General features: G+C 43.6%; 1 protein-coding gene across 2 annotated transcripts in view; it reads left to right on the plus strand.

The window, feature by feature from the left end:
- The first annotated feature begins 278 nt into the window (after positions 1–278).
- Positions 279–20,176, plus strand: part of EGFLAM (EGF like, fibronectin type III and laminin G domains) — a 187,149-nt gene continuing 167,251 nt past the window's right edge. For both annotated transcript variants that reach the window (XM_086677412.1, XM_086677413.1), the window contains exon 1: positions 279–1,039. In XM_086677412.1, coding sequence (XP_086533538.1) covers positions 943–1,039 — 97 coding nt within the window. In that variant the 5' untranslated portion in view covers positions 279–942. The remainder of the gene's footprint in view (positions 1,040–20,176) is intronic.

Raw genomic sequence — 20,176 nt, forward strand, 5'->3', positions numbered from 1 at the left:
CTCACCCCGACGCCAGGCTTAACCTGGACTTTCATCTCTTCCCCTGGAGGGTCTCAAGTTGCTTTCCTCTGCCCAGGGAGGGGACCCCAATCCCCTGCGCTGGGCCCTAATCTCCACCCCGCGTTTCCAATGGAGTGGCGTGGCCTCCACTCTCCATCTGCGCGCCTTAAATCCCATTTATCTTCTTAGCGCCCGAGACTCGGTCGGCCCCGCCCCCTCTTCTCTTATCCTCCCCCCATTGCAAATCGCAGACAGTCCTCCTTCCCCCAAGTGCGCTGGACTGACCCGAGCAACCTTTGGAGGTGTTGGGGAAAGTCCCCAAGCTGGGTGGAAGTGACCTAGAGGGGAGCAACAGGAGGAGGGTACAGCCCGGGGAGGCGCCGCGTGATTTCGGGGTCTGAACCACAGCAGAGGGTCCTGGGCTCACAGTCACCCAACTCCTGCCCTGCGAGACTCCAGTGGTTGAAGTCGGCCCCTCCTAGCGCCCCAATCTAGGTCACCAGCAGGGAAGGGCCGAGCCAGGGGGATCGCTAGAGGGCGAGGGGCGGGCTGCCTGCCCCCGAGGTGGGCCAAGAGTAAATGGTCTCAGGGCCTGCCCCTCTCACTTCCACTCGATTGTAATTCCATCCCCCGGCGGGTCGAGCCTCCCTCCCTCCCCCGGCCAGCAGGTCCCTCCCCGTCGGCTTCCTTCGCCGCCCCCGCCCCCCTCCCCGGAAAAGCCCTGCGGCTCGCCGCCGACTTCACTCCCGCACGCCGACCTCCCGGCTGCTGTCCTACCTCCTTGGACTCCTCGGTCGTACCTGGTCCAACCTCCCTCAGCCCTGCACCACCTCACCCGGGGCAGGGGATCCACGGGGGCCGCCTCCCCCCCAGGTCCCCCAGGAGACGCCCTTTCTCTGTGCGTCCGGGACTTGGTGAAACTTTGCAGGCGCCCGCGGTGAAATGGATTTAATCCGAGGCGTCTTGCTCCGGCTCTTGCTCCTGGCTGCCAGCCTCGGACCCAGCGCAGTGTCGCTCAGAACGGCTCTCCGAAAATCAGGTAACGCGCTCAGTGCGCTCGGGGGACACCACGCCCGGAGCGCCCGGGTCTCGGTCCCCGCCAGGACGCAAAGCGGGCGACGCACCGCCCCTCTCTCCCCTGGCCGGCGGCGGTTTAACTGGGTCCATCTCTGCCCAAAGCTGAGAAAAGGTGCGAACCTCGCCCTCTCCCCGGCTCAGGCGGTTCCAGGGATGTTTGTTTGTTAAAGGAATGATCTGTTTTGCAGACACAGTATAGATGGAGGGCTCTGTATTTGACCACGGAGAGCTGAGAGTAGGGACAGCGATCATGCTGTCTCAATTACAGAGGACTGCAACTGTGCAGAAGTCAAACAGCTCCTCCAGTGTCTCTAAACATCTTTATTGAATTCATATTGCCCAGGGCCCGGCCATTTCCTGTTAAGCGTCTGAAGATTTGCCTGGAGTTCCCTATATGCCCATCTCTGGTCCTTACCCTGCAGTGTGTAGGGATGTCGCCTCTGCTTTTAAGGATGCTTCCCTCTCTGGGGCATTTTCTCAGAAAGGGGTGCCCAATGTTTTGAACTCCTTTGTTTGCTCGGCAATTTAAACACAGATGTATGGTGTTGCACGATATTACAAAGAATTGTAGAGAACTGGAAACACAGTAACTTGCATTTCCTCTAGTTATACGGGTAAAAAGTTCTTCATCTATTTCTGTCTACTTTGACTTGGTATGTGTTGTGAGATTATTCAAAATACAACGTCCTAAACAACAAAGTTCTAAACATTATCTCCCAAATAACGATTTTTATTCTTCTTTGCTAAGACTTATTTAGAATTCTGAAAAATCTGTGTTTTCCTGGTTTTGAGTTTTTTTTTTTTTTAATTTACTTTGTAAGCAAAGTTGTCTTATGGGATTAATTACATCTTAGGAACAATGGAAAACAATGTAACTTTACTTGAATGCCGTCTGCAAAACTCTGCAGAAAGTGCAGTTTGTCTTTACAAATAACGTTTCTATAAGAAAGAGACCAACCGAGGGAAATTTATCAGAGGGCAAAGAAAATAATCTTGGCGGTTCCCATATGGCTTCTTAAATATTTTCACTGCTCAAGGATCTTTCCATTTGGAAACATGACTTGTTGCCTTTCAGCTCCAAGAGAGGCACTCACTCTTCAAGCTGTATCTACTATTACCTGTGCTTTGTTACCTGCCTTGAAATTTACAGTCATTATCCTAATCTTCAACGCACTGAAACTACGAGCTATTCTATAGCCTCTGTTCAATTCATTTTGGAGATAATAGCAGCAGTCCAAGGCAATAGTATATTGTTTTACTTCTTACATGCACACGTACACACATTTTCAAGGATTTCAGTGAAGGGGCTTCTTTCTAACTTTCCTTCTAAAGTGACCACATAATGATCAATTGTATTCTGTGGGTTTATGCACATAAAACCATCTAGTCACAATTTTTGAATAACGCATAGTTACACCTATAGTTCTTAAGCTTAAGCACTGTGTGTAATATTCTTTTAAGGATAGATTTTAACCCATTTAAGCAGAATTTTTTATTTTATTTATTTATTTTATTTTTTTTTCAACGTTTATTTATTTTTGGGACAGAGAGAGACAGAGCATGAACGGGGGAGGGGCAGAGAGAGAGGGAGACACAGAATCGGAAACAGGCTCCAGGCTCTGAGCCATCAGCCCAGAGCCTGACGCGGGGCTCGAACTCACGGACCGCGAGATCCTGACCTGGCTGAAGTCGGACGCTTAACGGACTGCGCCACCCAGGCGCCCCAAAGCAGAATTTTTTAAAAAGCATTTCATAACTGTCTCCTGTATAAAACTGCTCCTGTGGTTTACCATATTTCCTTTCTTATGTTTTGTAGTTTGTCTCCTAAAAATATTTTCTACCTAGTTCATCTAGGATCTCATTCTGATACTCATGCCATGAATGTGCCGTTGTGGCCTCTTTGGTTTTATCTGAAGCATGGATAGGGTTTTGATAGTGGAAACTCTATCTTTTAAATATTTTTGGCATATTAAATACATCACATTTGAGGTAGAGGGGGTGTTTGGACTAGGTTCAGCCCAGAAGAGCTTTTCATTACTTTATAATTTTATCCAGACACTGGCTTTCAGGTTGGACAGCTGCTCAGATTAAAATGACAGCTACTTCATAAACTTCAGGGGAAAATTTTCTCCTGGGCTCATTTACATCCCTTGGAAAGACTAGTTTTTGATCCGGAAAATTGGTCCAGATTAAAAACTGAATGTGCCCTGCTTGGCTCTGATGTGAACAGCAACCAGCTAATTTGTAATCTTCCCCAGATACCAGCAAGTCCTGCCAGGATCCATATAGGAGTTCTTCGTACCTTGTTTCCTCAATAGAAATCGGTTTGTGAGCGGTACTTGGAAGGTAGTGTGACTGCCATGTAGGTGTACTGGAACGGTCCTGGTTTTTTGTTTTTGTTTTTATTATTACTTTTTTTATTTTAGAGAGAGAGAGGGCGAGAGAGAGAGAGTGCAAGCTAGAACAAGGGCAGAAGGAGAGAGAGGAGAGAATCCTAAGCAGACTCCACGCTGCGTGGCGTGGATCCCGCAACCCTGGGATTATGACCTGAGCCAAAGTCAAGAGTCAGACACTCAACTGACTGAGCCACCCAGGTGCCCCCAGTCCTGTTTTCTTTAGATGACCCTGTATGTTTCCTAACGCCCCTAAATCTACTTTTGACAAGTAACAGCTTTGGTGGAGAAGTCTTGTATTCAAAATCAACCAGAAAATTCCCCGTCCCCACCTACCTCTAGGAAAAAAAACAAGTAAACAAGTAGCAGGTTTAATTATGAGTTTAATTTGAGTCAGACGTAGGCAGCCTTTCCCTCGACCCCAAGATAGCTCATCTGCTGTCATCGAGCATTAATAAAGAATCCTCTGCATTTGCCGAGACTAACAAGAAATGACAGCTTTTAAGTTAAGTCAAATTAAATAATAATAACTAACTCTAATGAAGTGCTTGCTACACTGTTCTAAGAACTTGGCACATACTGATATTTAATCAACCCAATAGCTCTGTGAGATGGGTACTATTATTACCTCTTTGAGTGAAAATGAAGTTGTGGCTTAGAGAAATTAAATATCTCTTCCGAGGTCACACAACTAGTGAGTTATGGAACAGGATTCAGGCTGTGATATTCAGGACCAGGAATGGGAGTCCTTAGCAGTCCTGTTAGCAGGGGTACACAGCCTGCCTTGGAGGGCATCTTCCTCCTGGCTGAACCAGGGAGCTCCCATGGACAGAGCTGGATGGAGGGCGTTATCCCTGCTGCTGCGCATGGGGAGCCTGTTAAATGCTGTTAAACGTTTGTACATGGGATCATGCCCAGGCCTTTAAAGATAACAGTGTGAGTGATATACTGAGAGGGAGTCCTGGAAGCCACTGTCTACTGAGCTCATCTACAAGAATCGGGGGATGTAATCTTATAGGCTGCTGAACCACTTCCTTTCTCTTGTTGAACTCCTGGGTGCTAAGTCTTGGGAGGGCCAGAGGATCCATCCAAGTACCTGGAGGTAGAAAAAAGAGGCTTCTGAAGATAGGTAGGGTATAGGACACTGTCATCTTCTGGGTCTTCATAGCGTGGAAACATAATATATCCTTCATTCCTTTTCAGATAATGAATTAGAATCATAGACCTGGAAGGAAGTGAAAAGCCCTCATTTTACGACTGGGCTGAGGGTGATTAAGGGGCTTGTCCAACTTTACATCAGAAGCTGACCCGGAACTAGTACCCAGGCCCTCTTGAGTGGGTACTTCTCCCTTATCCGGAGTCTCAGCAGGAAGTACGGGAAAGACGGTTGTGTTTCTGAGGTGGAGCAGGAAGATGGGAAAAGGAAATCCAGACACATGTGCTAGAGCCAGCGCTCATCAAGCCACACACACGTTTCCATAGGCAGATTGGTAACTCATGGTGTTAATTAAGTCTCTGGCACAGAGACAGGGGCTGGAGGACTGCATAAAGGCCCTGCCTTTCGGGGCGCCTGGGTGGCGCAGTCGGTTGAGCGTCCGACTTCAGCCAGGTCACGATCTCGCAGTCCGTGAGTTCGAGCCCCGCGTCGGGCTCTGGGCTGATGGCTCAGAGCCTGGAGCCTGTTTCCGATTCTGTGTCTCCCTCTCTCTCTGCCCCTCCCCCGTTCATGCTCTGTCTCTCTCTGTCCCAAAAATAAATAAATGTTGCAAAAAAAAAATTAAAAAAAAAAAAAAGGCCCTGCCTTTCCTCCTGTCTTTCCAGTTTGCCTGAGGTCGCAGGGTCAGTGAGATCAGGTCAGGTCGGAGTTGAGAATTCAAGGTCATCCCTAGGAGAGCTGGGGCTCCAGAACTATCGTTAGGGAGATGCGGGTCTCTGATCTTTTCCTTTCTGCTTCCTCAGCATTTCCTTGCCTGTAAAATCGGACTACAGGGAAGATCCAAAGACACTCAGAGAGCAAAAACCAAAAGTCTGGAAGAGCGGAGTTAGATCATGGGCAGTGATCTTGCTCGTTGATGGTGGTGAATACACGTGCCTCTAGGTGGTTTCTGCTGCTGCTAGTGTGAGGTTCAATGGCTAGGGGTCATGGATCTTCCAGCTCTACTTCCCCGCATGCCAGTCTGAACAACCTGCTGGTCGCAAGAGACTGGTTATGTCCTCATGGCTCCCATGCAAGCGCCCTTCTCAAAGCATGTCTTTGGGGGCTCATGTTTTCTTTTTTTTTAATTTTTTTTTTCAACGTTTTTTATTTATTTTTGGGACAGAGAGAGACAGAGCATGAACGGGGGAGGGGCAGAGAGAGAGGGAGACACAGAATCGGAAACAGGCTCCAGGCTCCGAGCCATCAGCCCAGAGCCTGACGCGGGGCTCGGACTCACGGACCGCGAGATCGTGACCTGGCTGAAGTCGGACGCTTAACCGACTGCGCCACCCAGGCGCCCCATGGGGGGCTCATGTTTTCTATGTGTCTCTCCTTGTCCCTTTTCAACCCGAAGTACATCATTACAATGCTATCCAGATTGTCTGGTTTCTTGGGGAAAACCGGAGCTCATAAAGGCCACGTATATATCCCCCCATAAATGCTCTGTGTGTGTGTGTGTGTGTGTGTGTGTGTGTGTGTATCCCCAGGACCTAACTACTAGCATCCATGCAGTCCAGGCAATGTAGCAGAAATATTTCCCCTGCTGTTTCATTTCATTAGCCCTCCTACCCTCTTATTTGTTTTCACATCATATCTAATTCCTCTAAGAAGCCCCTGCATGTCTTTCTCTCTCTCCTTTGAGTCTCTGTGAGGTAAAGGGACACAGAGGTCAAGGTCAGGGGTAAATGTCACATAACATGTGGCGGTACTTGTTTCTCAGAATTCTTTCTCATGGAAGAGTGACTTGGCCAGAAAGGAACTGAGTGGTGTTTTTTATTTTTGCTTTTTGTTTCTTACCCTGAGCCCAGGGCTTTCATAACCTTAGAATCCTTTTGGGAGTAGTTGTCCATCTGTCTAGCTCAAAAGGGGTCCAGTGACGCAGAACTAGATTCTGGGAAGACAGGGACTCGGGCGTCTGAGGCCGTAGTGGGACCTCAGCTTCCACTGGGCTGTCCTGTGGATGTCCTGAGTCTTCCTGCCACACCCACTCGGTGAGCAGGACTAGTTTTTCTCAATCGACTAAATGAATGATGTGATGTCATGATCGCAACAGAAAATCTTTTGAGCTGGTCAGGACCCCTGCCACTGATTTTGGTCATAAGGTGTCAAACTGCAGATATGGGAAGTATACCTGCTATTTCAGGGATAGAAACAGGGAAAAGGATAAGAGGTACCTCAGAGCCTAAATGGCACTTGGTAGTGGACACCCCCAAACCCATCTTTGATTCCACTCCTGTTTTGAAGAAAGACCCCAGAGTGTGGCTTCAGCTTCTTGAAACGAGCTGGAAGACATTTGCGTCCTAGTCACTACTTGCCCCCCAGTCTCATGGGATCGGGGGTGGGGACGGGCCAGCAAGGGACACAAGGGAAAGTCAAGTCAAACCACTGTCAGCAGAGGATGCACTTTTCAGAGCTGGCTGGGAGCAGATCTGACCTCCGCAGATCTCAGGCCAGTGATTCCTGACCTTCCATGTGGGTTAAGAATTCTTGGAGTGCCTCACAGGCATCTGCCTTCTTAACAAGAACCTCAGATGACTGGAGGTGATTTGCGGGCCCCATTTGAGATGTGACAAAGGAGAGGTTAGGCTCCTCTCAGCCTCCTTCTCTGCACCTGCTCCCCAAATACTCTGCAGGACACTGACAGTCTCCCCTTCCTTTGTTCATCCACACCACATGTGATTGGCAGCAACAACTCATTGCTCTGGGTCTGTATTGTAACCTTAGACCCCACAGGTCTTCTGAAGGTTAGATTTGGGGCTTGTGGTCTTCAGAAGATAGCTGAGCAACATCTCTACTAGGCAAATCCCCACCCGCCACCAGCCCGTTCATTGAGAGGTGGCCGCACAAAGGAGGGAAAGCCTGTAGTGGCATGAACAGAAGCCACATGGAACTGTGTGTAGCTAGCCCCTCAGCCCCCATTTTGCTCAGACCCACTGTACCCTCCCAACCCCTACCCTGCACCTGTTCTTTCAGCCTCCAAAGCTGCCTCCTCCTTGGGTGAGAGCACAGACTTTAATATTTGGCAAATTTGGGTTCAAGTTCTGACACTGTTTTTTGTTAGTTACTTGATGATGTAAGGCAAGTTATATTAGCTTGGTAAACCTCAGTTTCTTTGTCTGTAAAAATAAGATGAGGAAAGAACCTGACATTAAGGTTGCTAGAAGGATGCAATCCTTCTAGCGATACATGTACTCAAGCGTTTAAAAGGCACAGAAGCCTGAGGCTGAAGGCAATATTTATGAAACTGGGATTGTTTAATCTGGACAGAGGAAAAAAAAGAAACGGAATGAATATGTGTGACTGAAAGAATATGTTCCAGGAACAGCAGTAAACACAGACACTTAAGATTTCGTGTTCCTTTTCCATACATATTAATATATGATTGATTACATGTGATTTAATTTGTACTGAGTTGTCAGATTTTTCAGATAAATTAATTGGCATATCAGAAGGACTCTGGTCAACCACATGCCTTGATTTTTGGTTTAGAAAATGTAGCTGCCAGGTTTGTGGTCTTGCTTGAATGGATTCCTTTGAGAAACAGTAACCCCAGGGGTGGTGGATGATTTTTGCCTGGTAATTGTCTTGGGGAGGTTTTGCAGGGTGTGGGGCGCAGGGGGAGCAGCTGTTTCTAAATGAGAATTAGCCAGACTGATGTGTAACTGGGAGCGGAGAAAATCTCTGTGAAGCTAGGGAGTTAAGAAATGGTTCAGGTTTGCTCATTGATTGGGAGATTGGAGTAATTCATGAGCCGCTACCAATGACATGGAATGTTAGAGGTCAGGCTCCATTGGCTCTTCTTTTCCTATTAATGATTCTTGCATTTCCTCGGCCATGCAGCCCCTGCATCCCCCCAGATAACCCACTGGCTTATTTTAAGAATCGAAGGAAATAAAACAGACTAGTGCTTTGCAAGAGCCGAAGCAGTAGATAAAGATGGGATATTACCATTCGACAATAATCATCGTAATTACTATTACCTTACCAACTAGCCAAGCAAAGATAGACTTTCCGAAGCTTTCATCTCGTTTCCAGGCTCTTCCTCCTCACTGCCCTGAAGACACTTGAAGATTCTTTCTTCATCTGACTCTGCAAATCCTGAGCAATTTAAATCTTAACACTTGTGTTTGCTGACAGGGCACCCAAGATCCCGAATCAGATTTAATGCAATGTTAATGCTATTTATTTATCTTGGCACAATAAGTTTCTGTTAGCCACTTAATGGTTTACATTGTGCAAAAGGAGTTGTATCAGCAGGCACTTTTCTGTAACATCTGGGCAATTGGAAACATAATACTTAAATACAACCTGAGTGTAGAGCCTTCCTTGGACAGATGGCTAATTTTATTGATCTAATTTTACACTTAGGAATAGGTCCCATGATCCTTTGCTTGTAATTCTTAGAATGAGCAGAGAAATAAATAAAATGGGTGGTGGCTGTGAATTAGATGCTTGTTATATTGCTTGTAATTTATTTTTAAAATACTTCGGTATAAACAGCCATTGTGTGAATTACTTTAATCTCTACCCTAAGGGTGCTTAATTAACACTTGAAGTAATCCGGCATAGAAGGTACCACTCCTGCATAAGACTTTACATTTTATTTTAATCTCTCACTTCCTGTGCCATACCAGTGGTTAAATATTTTGAACTTGATCTCTTCCTAGGCAGAAACCCACACTCCAGGGCTAGGGAGTTACCACTTGAACTTTTAAAGTCCACTCTCAAAAGTGACTTGGGAAATACATGAAAATAAGTATTAGCAAAAATCCAATCTAGAGGTTTTGTTAACTAGCATAAATTATGTTAGAAATAATGTTTCCATTGGTGAAATATGTGAATAGCTAGAAAGATCATACATGTCCCTCTATTTTTTGAATGGAAAAAGAATAAGAAGCACTAAACCCAACAGTCCAGCCGCTTTAGAGTTGGGCTAAACCTTCATTCAGTCCTAGATGTTGCTCACTTAACAGTAGACTCATTTGCCTGCTCCCCTAGATGATTTGCTGATTCCGCCATTAGAATGTTGATGTACCTGCCTCAGCAAGGTGCTTGCTGCTGTAACAACCCCAAATCTCAGTGGCTTAACACAAGATTTATTTTTTATTTACTCGTAGGTCCAAAGTGGATGCTCCTTGTCGGGCAAGCTCTCCTGGACTGCTCCCCTCCAAGTGTGACTTGGAGACCTGAGTCATTCTTTCCCTGTGTCCTCTGTCTTGGAATGCCATCGTCTTTAGAATGGGCTTCCAAGCTATCATGGAAGGAAAAGAAAAGGAAGGCCCCTGTGGGAGATTTTTACTTGCCAGGCCAGAACCTGGTCCTGGGGCTCCCACCTCACTGTAAGGAGGCTGGGAAACATAGTTTGGCCACGTGCACCGGAAGAAAGTGACCCGATGTGGTGGATAGTTTCTGACGCAGTCCTTTGGAGTTTCTAAACCCATAGACAAGGGATGTTAAAAGAGTAAAGTTTATGAGAATTTTGGTGACCTCTTGCCAACGAATATTTGTGTACGTGGCAGAACTTGGCCTAGAATTTGCATCCATTGTAGTGTGCAGTCTGGCTGAAAAGCAGATGGCTACCATCTATCTATGTGTTGGAAATCATCATAATTTAACAAAAGATCCTAACTAAACACTAGGCAGTCAAATTGACTTAGATTGGTTTGCAAAAGGATGCAAAAATGGGTATATGTTTGCGTGAATATATGCTATTTGTTGCCACTTTTTTGTCCATTTTATGAAAAGTAAAACTAATCCCTTTTAAAAAGTAAAATAACTATCCAGTTGGTTAAATAGAGTAAATTTCTAAGGCACATCGACCAGAACTCCAGTGATTTCCCTATAGTTTTCTGGAAGCTCCTTCTATTTGTGTCCCATAACAAAAAGGACTATTCATGGTAGGATAATTTATTCAGTGAGATATACATCTTAAAATATAAAAATCAGTTTTTAGACACCACAGCCTGCTTTGATGGAACGAAGATGGTGTGGACTGATCCCAACAAAAATAAATTGATACATTTGATTGAACCACTGCACTTCCTAAAACACTTTCATCGAAATGATCTCATTTGATCATTTCTACTGGGAAGTCCAGAGCAGATGACTTAGCAAAGAAGAAGTAGGCATAGCCAGGCCATGAACCTAGGTCATCCAGCCCCTAGCCCTTGTTGCTTCCCAGCATTCCAGAGGTATTCCTGCAGCTAACAGATAAAAACCTGATCACTACAACATGCCTGAGCAGCTCTGCAGTCATGACATGCAGTCGGGAGGAAACTTACCAAGACTTGCCACTCTTCACTTGCAAAGGCTCCAGTGCATGTTGCAGGACACCATGTAGAATGATCTGGTACTGGTACAGTCATACTCCTGGCTGGTTAGTTGTGCATTTTGTCAAGTACACGGTGACTGAGGGGCTATTTACAATCGAGAAACAACTGTGGTAGCTGGAGGCTAGCTCCAGAGTCCCCCAAGATGTCTCCCCAAGAAGACCCTTTTGGGGTCTCAGGGACCACTCAGAGGACTCAACCTGGCCTTGAAGCTTTCCATTCCTGTACTGTTTAGCCATTTTCTTTAGTGGCAAATGATGTTTGCTAGACCTTCAATGTGGTGTATTTCAAGGTTTATCATTCAAGTCTCAAGACTTGCTGTTGGTTTCTTAAACAGCTCTGTGATATTCTAAGAGTTCCTAATTAGTGTAGTTAAATAAACCATTAGTTTGAAAAAAGAAGCATTCCTCTGTTAGCTGTTTTAAAGTAATTCATGGGCTGTGGTTACAACCTACACACATAACACACATCCCTTCAGCTTCGAGCAATTATAACGAGAATCCAGTAAACAGACCTGGGTTTGAATCCTAGTTTTCAAATTTATTCTTGTCTGATTCCAGATAGAGAACTTAATGTCTTTATTCCTTAGATTTTCATCTGAAACTTAAGGCTTATAGTACCTGCCACAAAGGTTCTGTGTGATGAATAAATGAGATGATTTCTGGAAATGCACCTAGGAAAGCACTTAGACGTTTGGTACGTAATTACACTCCAGAGTTAGTCCATATTAATTTGATTCATTACAATTTGTAGAGTTTGTACAGCGGTGGAGATGGTTGCTTTTTCATACTCGAGAGGCCTCAAATATTGACAACATTGACGCAGATGTATAATTGAGTTTAGTTAGGCTCCCATGAAAATGGAATTGAAAATGATTTCATTTCCTTAATTTTATATTATAGATTCTTGGAGTTTATGTTGTTAAATGATGACTCTTGGTATCTAGATTAGTCATAAAGATCATGTTATCGATGAACGATCTGGAAGTGGCTTAGAGTTTAATAAAAATAGCCAACATCCATTTTGGGCTTTGTATAAAACCGAGACGAAAGAATCAAGATCATATATCAAAATTATATATAGCTACTAGAGTAGTAACAGATTTTCATATATCAGCTGTATGGCTCCTTACCCAAAAAGAGGCTATTTGCAGTTAGAATATAAACAAAAAGTTTCCTTAGCTACCTTCTTTACTGTGGTATTAAGAGAATAAGTATAAAAGATGCTATTTCTATGATATCTATTCTCTCCCCATTTTGAGTCAACCATGCTCTCTGCCAGAATAATCTTCCTAAAATGCAGTTCTAATCCTGTCACTCTTGTGTTTAATATTCTTTTCTGGCTCCCTGCTGCCTTCCAAACTCTAAAGCTGAACATCCAAGGTCTGTCACAATATGGCTCCAACTTACTTTTCCTGTCTTCTCACTGAATACACAACCTGTATTCCAGCCAAACTAGATTATTTGCTATTCTATAGTCTACTTCTTCGTTTTTCCAATATGAGCCTGTCGACATGCTGATCTGCCTCCTTGGAACATCCTTCCCACGTCTCTGCTCAGGGAAATGCAATGACCCTTCAAAGCATGGCTCAGTTGCCCCCTGTTCTGTGAAGTCTTCATGTTCCCTCCCAGCCAGGATCCATTTCTGTTTTCTCCCATTCTCCCTTGTATTATGTTATCGGTGTGCCTGACTCATGCCTTCTATTAGATTTGTAACTTTGTTGAGGAAAGCACTATGGCATCTTTCACCTGTGGGTCTCCTCCATCGCCTGGTGGAGTGTCTTGCATGCAGTTGGCCTTCCCCAGGCAGCTGTGGAATGGAAAGAGATGGCCTTGTTGTGGGCAAACACCTTTTTACGTCGTGTGATTAATTTGATTCTGCTCCCTGCTCCCGAATTCATTTCCTCCCTCCAGCACAATACAGGAGAGGTGTCACTTCCATGTGCCAACAGTTTTGCTCAACCTGAGCAGACATTTGAAAACCCGCACTGCAGTCTGGTTTAGAGAAGGAAATATCTCAGCACTCAGTCTGCAGCAGTATGTAATTTAAATCCTACCTACGTGCTGCCAAAGGCTATTGGAATTGTGGGTTCTTACGGAGTGTCTGATCGAGTCCAAATTGTGAAATATGTCATTTTCCATACGTGGAGAACAGGTAGAGTTTGAAGTAACATGCAGGGCTGCCTCAGATCTGTTTTTTATCATGTCTTGGAAGGTTAAGAAGCAAAGGCAATAATACCATTTACTGGTACATCAAAAGATAGTGGGGGAGGAGGAGTTAACAGTCCAGTGTTCAATTCCCCTCCTTCCCCCACCTGTCTTTAAAACCGAAGGAAAATGAGGCTGTGTGGGAATGGCATTGGTGGCATGATTGAAAAGGTCAGGTTGCGGGAGAAGGGATAAAGCCAGTCCTTCTCTCGTAATGAGATCTGACTGTGAGGTCGGGAGGAAAACAGTACTCAAGTTCTTCAACATTCTTCTTCAGTTTTATTGTGCTGGCCCTGGCTTGCTTAGGAAGATCAATTCTGTAATCCCTGGAAAGTAAAGCAACCAAAAGCTGGAGTGTTTGCAAAGGTTTTTCCAGTCTTTGTTTTGCAAGGACCAACATGTCTGATAAAATGAATGCCCCTGGGCAGCCCAACCAAAAGCAGCTTACAGAGTTTGGTTGATTGACCCATTGATTGACCCATTTAATTGATTGACCCATTCACCGGTTGACTTCCATATGTATGTATGTATATGCATATATATGACTTGGATATATATGGAGAGAGCGGAGAGCTGAAAATAAGTTGCATTGTAGTAGCAATTAAAATTGAACTAAGTAAATGATATACTGCCAAAGTATTTAGGGGGAAGCTTACTGATATATGAAATTTACTTTGAAGTACATAAAAAATAAGATACCCTGATGGATGGAGAAGGGGTAGATTGTTGGATACATACGCGATAAAGCAAGTAGTAAAATGTCTATGGTGGAATCCATGTGGTGAGTGAATACATGTTCACTGGAAAACTCACTTTTCTGTATGTTGAATATTTTCATAATCAAGGGGTGGAAAGGGTGAACTGAGTATTAAATAAACAACGACTACAGAGTTTTACCCATGAAGACAGATTCCAGCATATTGTGCTGTGCACCCACACACCCTGGGGTTTTTCATCTTTGTCCTACCCCTCACCCCACATCCACTCCCTCTCATCTCGCCCCCCTCCTTGCCCTGAGGGGCTCCTTAAGGCATTACTCAGATTGAGGCACTGGAAGGCGATGAGGGGGAGCAGGGGAGAGAAGCCAGTGTATTTCTTCCCTGATTCCCCCTGCTTTGCTACTGCATTTCTCTGAAACCACCACTCCTGCCCCTTCATGGATCCTGGCCCTGGCCAGCTCCAGTAACCTGGTTTTTCTCCACTTGCATTTTCCGCCCCTGGTTTTTCTCCACACGCATTTTCATGGCGTAATGGCAACACTTCTGGAGTGCTGGGCTCTGGGTTGCCATCAATATCCCTCGCTGTCCCTTAAAGCAGCTCACATCTCTGTAAGTAGTCTTTTAATTAAAATCTTTTTTAATTAAATAAATTCTTCTTCCTGCTGGGACCCTAACTGATACCTTTGGTACTACTGCTTTGTAATATATGCCCTATTTCTACGATTTCCCTCCTTAGGCATAACCATAATGCTTTGATTTGTATGTACCTTGCATTCAGATCTCTCTGAGGATCAGGTCTGATTTAGCTTAAGGATGCCTGCTGTAGATGCCTGGCAAGAGTAACAGGAACCTTTTTTATTTATTTATTTATTTTTTTTTAATTTTTTTTTTTTCAACATTTATTTATTTTTGGGACAGAGACAGAGCATGAACGGGGGAGGGGCAGAGAGAGAGAGGGAGACACAGAATCAGAAACAGGCTCCAGGCTCTGAGCCATCAGCCATCAGCCCAGAGCCTGACGCGGGGCTCGAACTCCCGGACCGCGAGATCGTGACCTGGTTGAAGTTGGACGCTTAACCGACTGCGCCACCCAGGCGCCCCATAGGAACCTTGATCTTTTTGAGGATGAGCTTGTTCTCTGGGCCCAAATCTGCTGGCTTGTGTAAGAAAGAGCATATCGAGACCAACCTATACATTGCTGTGTGGTGTTGAGAAATGATCGCAGTGATATTCATGACCCCTAGTAGAAATTCTAGGAACCCAGAGCTTTCTAGAACACATATGAAATGAAGGGAGGATCATTCTTCATTTCTTGAGAAAATCACCATGAACCAAATCTAACCTCTTATAACTCCAGTGAATTTGATCTCAAGGGAAAAGACCATGGGAAGCTTGGATTTTTTCCCAGTTCTTTTAGGTTTGTTGCTGGTTTTTAGGCTTTTGATATTTCTTAGACTCTGTTCTGGTTTCTTGGCTAGTTGTATCTGATATTCTACCGATGAGTGGAACTGAACTGAAAATGCTTATCGTTCAAACTTAAAAGAATTAATTAGGCTACACCCTTTGTCTTGGTTTGGATTCCCCAGTGACAAAGAGTTGAATGCAAATAGTTTATCTGAAAGGTAAACAGAACAAAACAAAAGCTGAAAATAGGAGCGTGGGGGAGTGAGACTGTCTACTGAGAGGAGAGTCCTGAAGGTTTTCTTGGCAAGCGGGTTACATTATAGATGATAGAGCTTCAACTGGTGGGAGAAACTGGAGGAACTGGTCCAGAACACATGGTTCAGAGTTGTCCTGCCTGAGGAGTAACTGAGAAGGCCAATAGGAGTTAGAGCCTTCACTACTTATGAGTGTGCTCCGTTTAGAATTTGCTTCTAGGTAACTCCATTTGCATTTAAAGGCGTGCATCTTGCTTTCACAAAACAATGACGATTGCCCAAATTTATGTAGTACTTGCTGTATACGAGGCATTGGTAGTGACAGCATAGCCTCCTAAGGCCGGCATCATAGAAACCCTGGATTTTAGCACAAGGAGGGACCTGACGGGTAGCTGTCTTAACTCTGTATGGTCTAGTGAAGGTAAGTCACTGGCCTGAGATCATGCATCTAGTTAGTGGCAGAATGAGCATGAGGACCCAAGGCTTTTGACCTGTGGCCCAATGCTGTGTCTGCGAGACCCCATCACCTCTGTGACCGGGGAGTAGGTAGAGACTCTTATGTGCAACTTCTGCTTTCATTGACTAGCTCTTCTTTCCTTTCAGATGTGGTCTTTGCTTATATGGTTAGAGGTAAAGAGCCCTCAGCTCAGGCTCCTAAAACAGTGCCACGTCCAGAGAAACAAACGAGCTGTGAAAAGCTTGTTCCTGCTGCTCAGTCGTGGCCCAAGCTACCTTCTTGGCTCCTCCTGGTTAGCTCTGTACTATAGAATCTGTGAGAGGCACCATCTTCTAAGACACTGAGACCCACAGGTAGATAGCCAGGGGTGTCAGGGCAGAGAAAAGAGTAACGTTGTACAGGATCAGAATTCCCAGGTGGAATTACCCCCATAGCATGCTCTTAAGTGAATCCTTCCAGGAGACACCCTGAAGGGGAAATCGAGGAGAAATTTGTGTCATAAGACAGTATCAGTGGCTTAATCACTTGGCTTGCCTCTCATTGTTGGGGGTCACCTTGAGGAATTAATCCATGATGGCAAAGTTCCAGAACATCTTTAAAAAACACAGTTACAGTCATACCTTGTAGAGCACTGCCTACATAGAATTTTTTACATAGAATTGATCCTTAAGAACCAAGGTCAGAAAACTTTCTGTAAAGGGCCAGATAGTAAATATTTCGTTTATTTTTATGTATTGGGTCTGTATCACAACTCTTCGGCCTGGTATTGTAAAGCAAACGTAGCCATAGGCATTATGTAAATAAAAGTGTGTGACTGTGTTTCAACAAAACTTTATTTACAAAACAAGCAGAGGGCCATATTTTTCTGGAGTTCTGTCAGCCCAAAGCCTTTAGGTGGTACAGGTCAGCAGGCCTGTTGCTCTCTTTTGTTTGCTTCCTCTGTGGTGTCTTTATTCATCATTAATATCATTAACATTGTCTTTTTCTGCTGAAAGTTTATTTTCTGGCAAATAGCTTCATTCAATTCCTAAACAACAAAGATGGCATTGGTATAGTGCTTAAAAGGAACGTTGGCTGTTAGAGCAAGTCCAGGGCAGTTAGCTTCACATGGGTATGGGGGTCTAATCCTGAAACAATCAAGTTATCAACCAATAAATTTTTCATTTCACATAGATAATGGGCAATAAATAACTATATCTAAAACACACATATGTAGAAAGCATTATAGATCTGAGCCCTTCCTAGAATTCTCATTCTGCTCTTATTTTAAAATAATGATAATAGCTTTGTTTTAAAGAAAAAATAAAACTCAGTTGTTCTCAAGAGTAACTATTTTCATAGAATTACAGTAGAAACCCTCCTATCAAATATAATTTGCATTGGTTAGTTAATTGAAAGAGTTAGTTAATGGGACAATTTAAATATAGATACATTCTATTTTCACTTAAAAGATGGCAATGGGAAATTTACTCAACGATGTTGAATAAATTCGTGTGTAATGACACGCAAATGTAAAAAAACACAGCGACTGGTAAACTATTTCAGAATTTTTAAATAGCTTCAACATTCATGTGGCTTTACTACATGCCAAGTACTATTTCAAATGCTTAGAAACAATTGTACTTTTACTCCTTTTAACATCCCTTTGAGGTAGGTCTTACTTCATGACCCTTTTGCAGATGAGGAGACTAATCCCCCTAATCCTAATTCAACCAAAAGAAGTTGAGTGGCTGAACTGGGATTTGAACCAAGCCAGACTGGGCTAAAGCTTTTCTTGTCAACCACTCCCTTCTGCCCCCTCAGGGGTGAAGTTGCCTTGCAGAAGAGAGGTTGGAGATTTGACCCAAATGGCCACTCTGATGCTCAAATCTTTTACATTTTAAAGTTCACTCTCATAAGTACAAATGATAGGCTCTCAGCAAAATGTATCACGAGGCATCAGCCTGGGGCATGTTAGGTGAGTTCAACTTTCCAGATTGCCTAATTCCTCAAGGGAGACACGCTTGACTTGGTGGCCATGGTGGACTTCCAGCCCAGAGTGAGGTCTTTCTTGACAGGACGTGAGAAGCCTCTTTAATCCTCAGCCACGTGCCCTGAAATCCAGCTTTTATGGATATAAAATTGCCATTAGAAAGCTGTGTCACTGGATTGAGTATCTGAATATGGAGTACCGTGCCACCAGCGCCATCTTGCTACACTTTACACAGATTATAAAAAGTGAGCAGACATCACTCCTGAACAGTGACTGTGCACCTACAAAGTGATGACCAGTGGGTGAGCACGCTCAGACAGTCACGTCCGACCTAAACAGACCAAGAAGGAACTGAATGCAGCAGGCCTGCTCGGAGCCTACCAGGATGGTCTGGCAAAACAATGGCTCCACTGATGTGTTGAGTGGTACTTGTCACCTTCAGATAGGAGGTGTCTCTGAGGGCATTGATGGAGATATAGGAGACTGACAGTTGATGATGATGATAGCTCATCCTTACAGAGAGCTGTAGTTTGAAAAACTCTTGCCATATCGTTAGTGTGTTACTGGTGGTAGATTTTAGAGTCAGAGTGATTTTACAATCCTGCCTACTAGATCTGTGACTTTGGTCTAGTTCCTTAATCTTTGTGAGCCTCAGTTTTTTTCATGTGTTAAATGGGGCTAAATCCTTTATCTTTTGGAGTTTTAGAAGTTAGGTCCTATGATGCCTAGATGCGCCTAGCACCGAGCCCGGTTTGCCATAGGTTTAATGAAGATTTCCTTTATACATGTGAACAATCAGATCCTATATCTTCCGACTCAGATTGGCAGTCACCGCACTTTATCACACACTGTCCAGAGGCAAGCACATTTCCATTTAATAACCCACAAGGCAAAGGAACCTTCTAGTCAGGATGGACACCCAACCAAACAGAAGACAATGGATCAGTACTCTGAGTTGAGACATGGAAGTGAATATCTTTCATGCCCTGGATGGGGACAATGACAAATAAATAATGTGCTTTTGGTAATCACATACTTATGATTACATATTAATTTATTCATTCAGCAATTGTTTATTTAGTAACTACCATATGTCAGGTATTGTGCTAACTGCTGGGAATAAAGTGAATAAGAAATATAATAATTTCTCTAAAACTCATTAACGCTTTGCAAAATTCCAAAGATATAATGATTCCTGTTGGAATAGAAATTAGTTAGTTTGTAATTTAACTCTGTGAGATTTAAATCATCTGATTACAGATTACAGAACTAATTATAAAGCTGAAAGGTACATTATGAACTACTTTTCCAGTATAACTTCTTAATATAGATCTTTATTAATGTATTTTTACATACATAAATGAAAATTCAGTGCACAGGTCTGTAGTTTAAAAAAACCTGTTAAAGATAAAAGGGCTAATGTATTTGATAAGGCTGTTTTATCGTATTACCCAATTTTCTTGACATCTTCTAGCACTTTCTATATAATTAGTAAAATAGCTATAACTATTGTGAAAGAAAGATGGTCACTTTTAAAACTGGAAAATGGGAAAAACATATTGGTGGGAACGAAAGGACCTCCATTTTGATATTATCTATTATTCATATTATTATTGTCATCTTCTGGCCAAGTAGAAAGCTTTCATCTCACAGTTGTACTTAAAAAAAAAAAAAGCAAAAACAAAACCAAAAAAACCTAAATAATTTTATAAATGTTGTAATATCAAAGAGTCTGATTGAGTAGTCCACATTTAAGGTTTGAGAGTGGGGTCTTGAGTTATTGAGACTTTGGCCCATAGGTTGAGAAAATATAGGGCTTCTGTGCATTCTTGGGGAGAAGTGGTGTTCTTTAGTTACATAGTGGAGCTGAGGACAACCTGAGTGCTAATTTTTCTTGTACTAAAATAGTCTCTGACTAGAAGAAGGAAAAAAGTGACAAGTATTTGCTTTATTTTCCTAAAAAGTTACATAATTTAGTTGTCTAGACAATATTAAATTAACTGCATTGTTGAGCAATCCCTCATCTGGTTGTGTAGACCAGATGTGTGCTACTTCTTCAATACTGGGGCAATTTTTTTTTTTTTTTTTTTAAATTTTTTTTTTCAACGTTTATTTATTTTTGGGACAGAGAGAGACAGAGCATGAACGGGGGAGGGGCAGAGAGAG

Source organism: Puma concolor, chromosome A1 (assembly GCF_028749965.1).
Source record: "Puma concolor isolate L17-30 chromosome A1, mPumCon1.1.hap2, whole genome shotgun sequence".
Taxonomy (NCBI): Eukaryota; Metazoa; Chordata; class Mammalia; order Carnivora; family Felidae; genus Puma; species Puma concolor.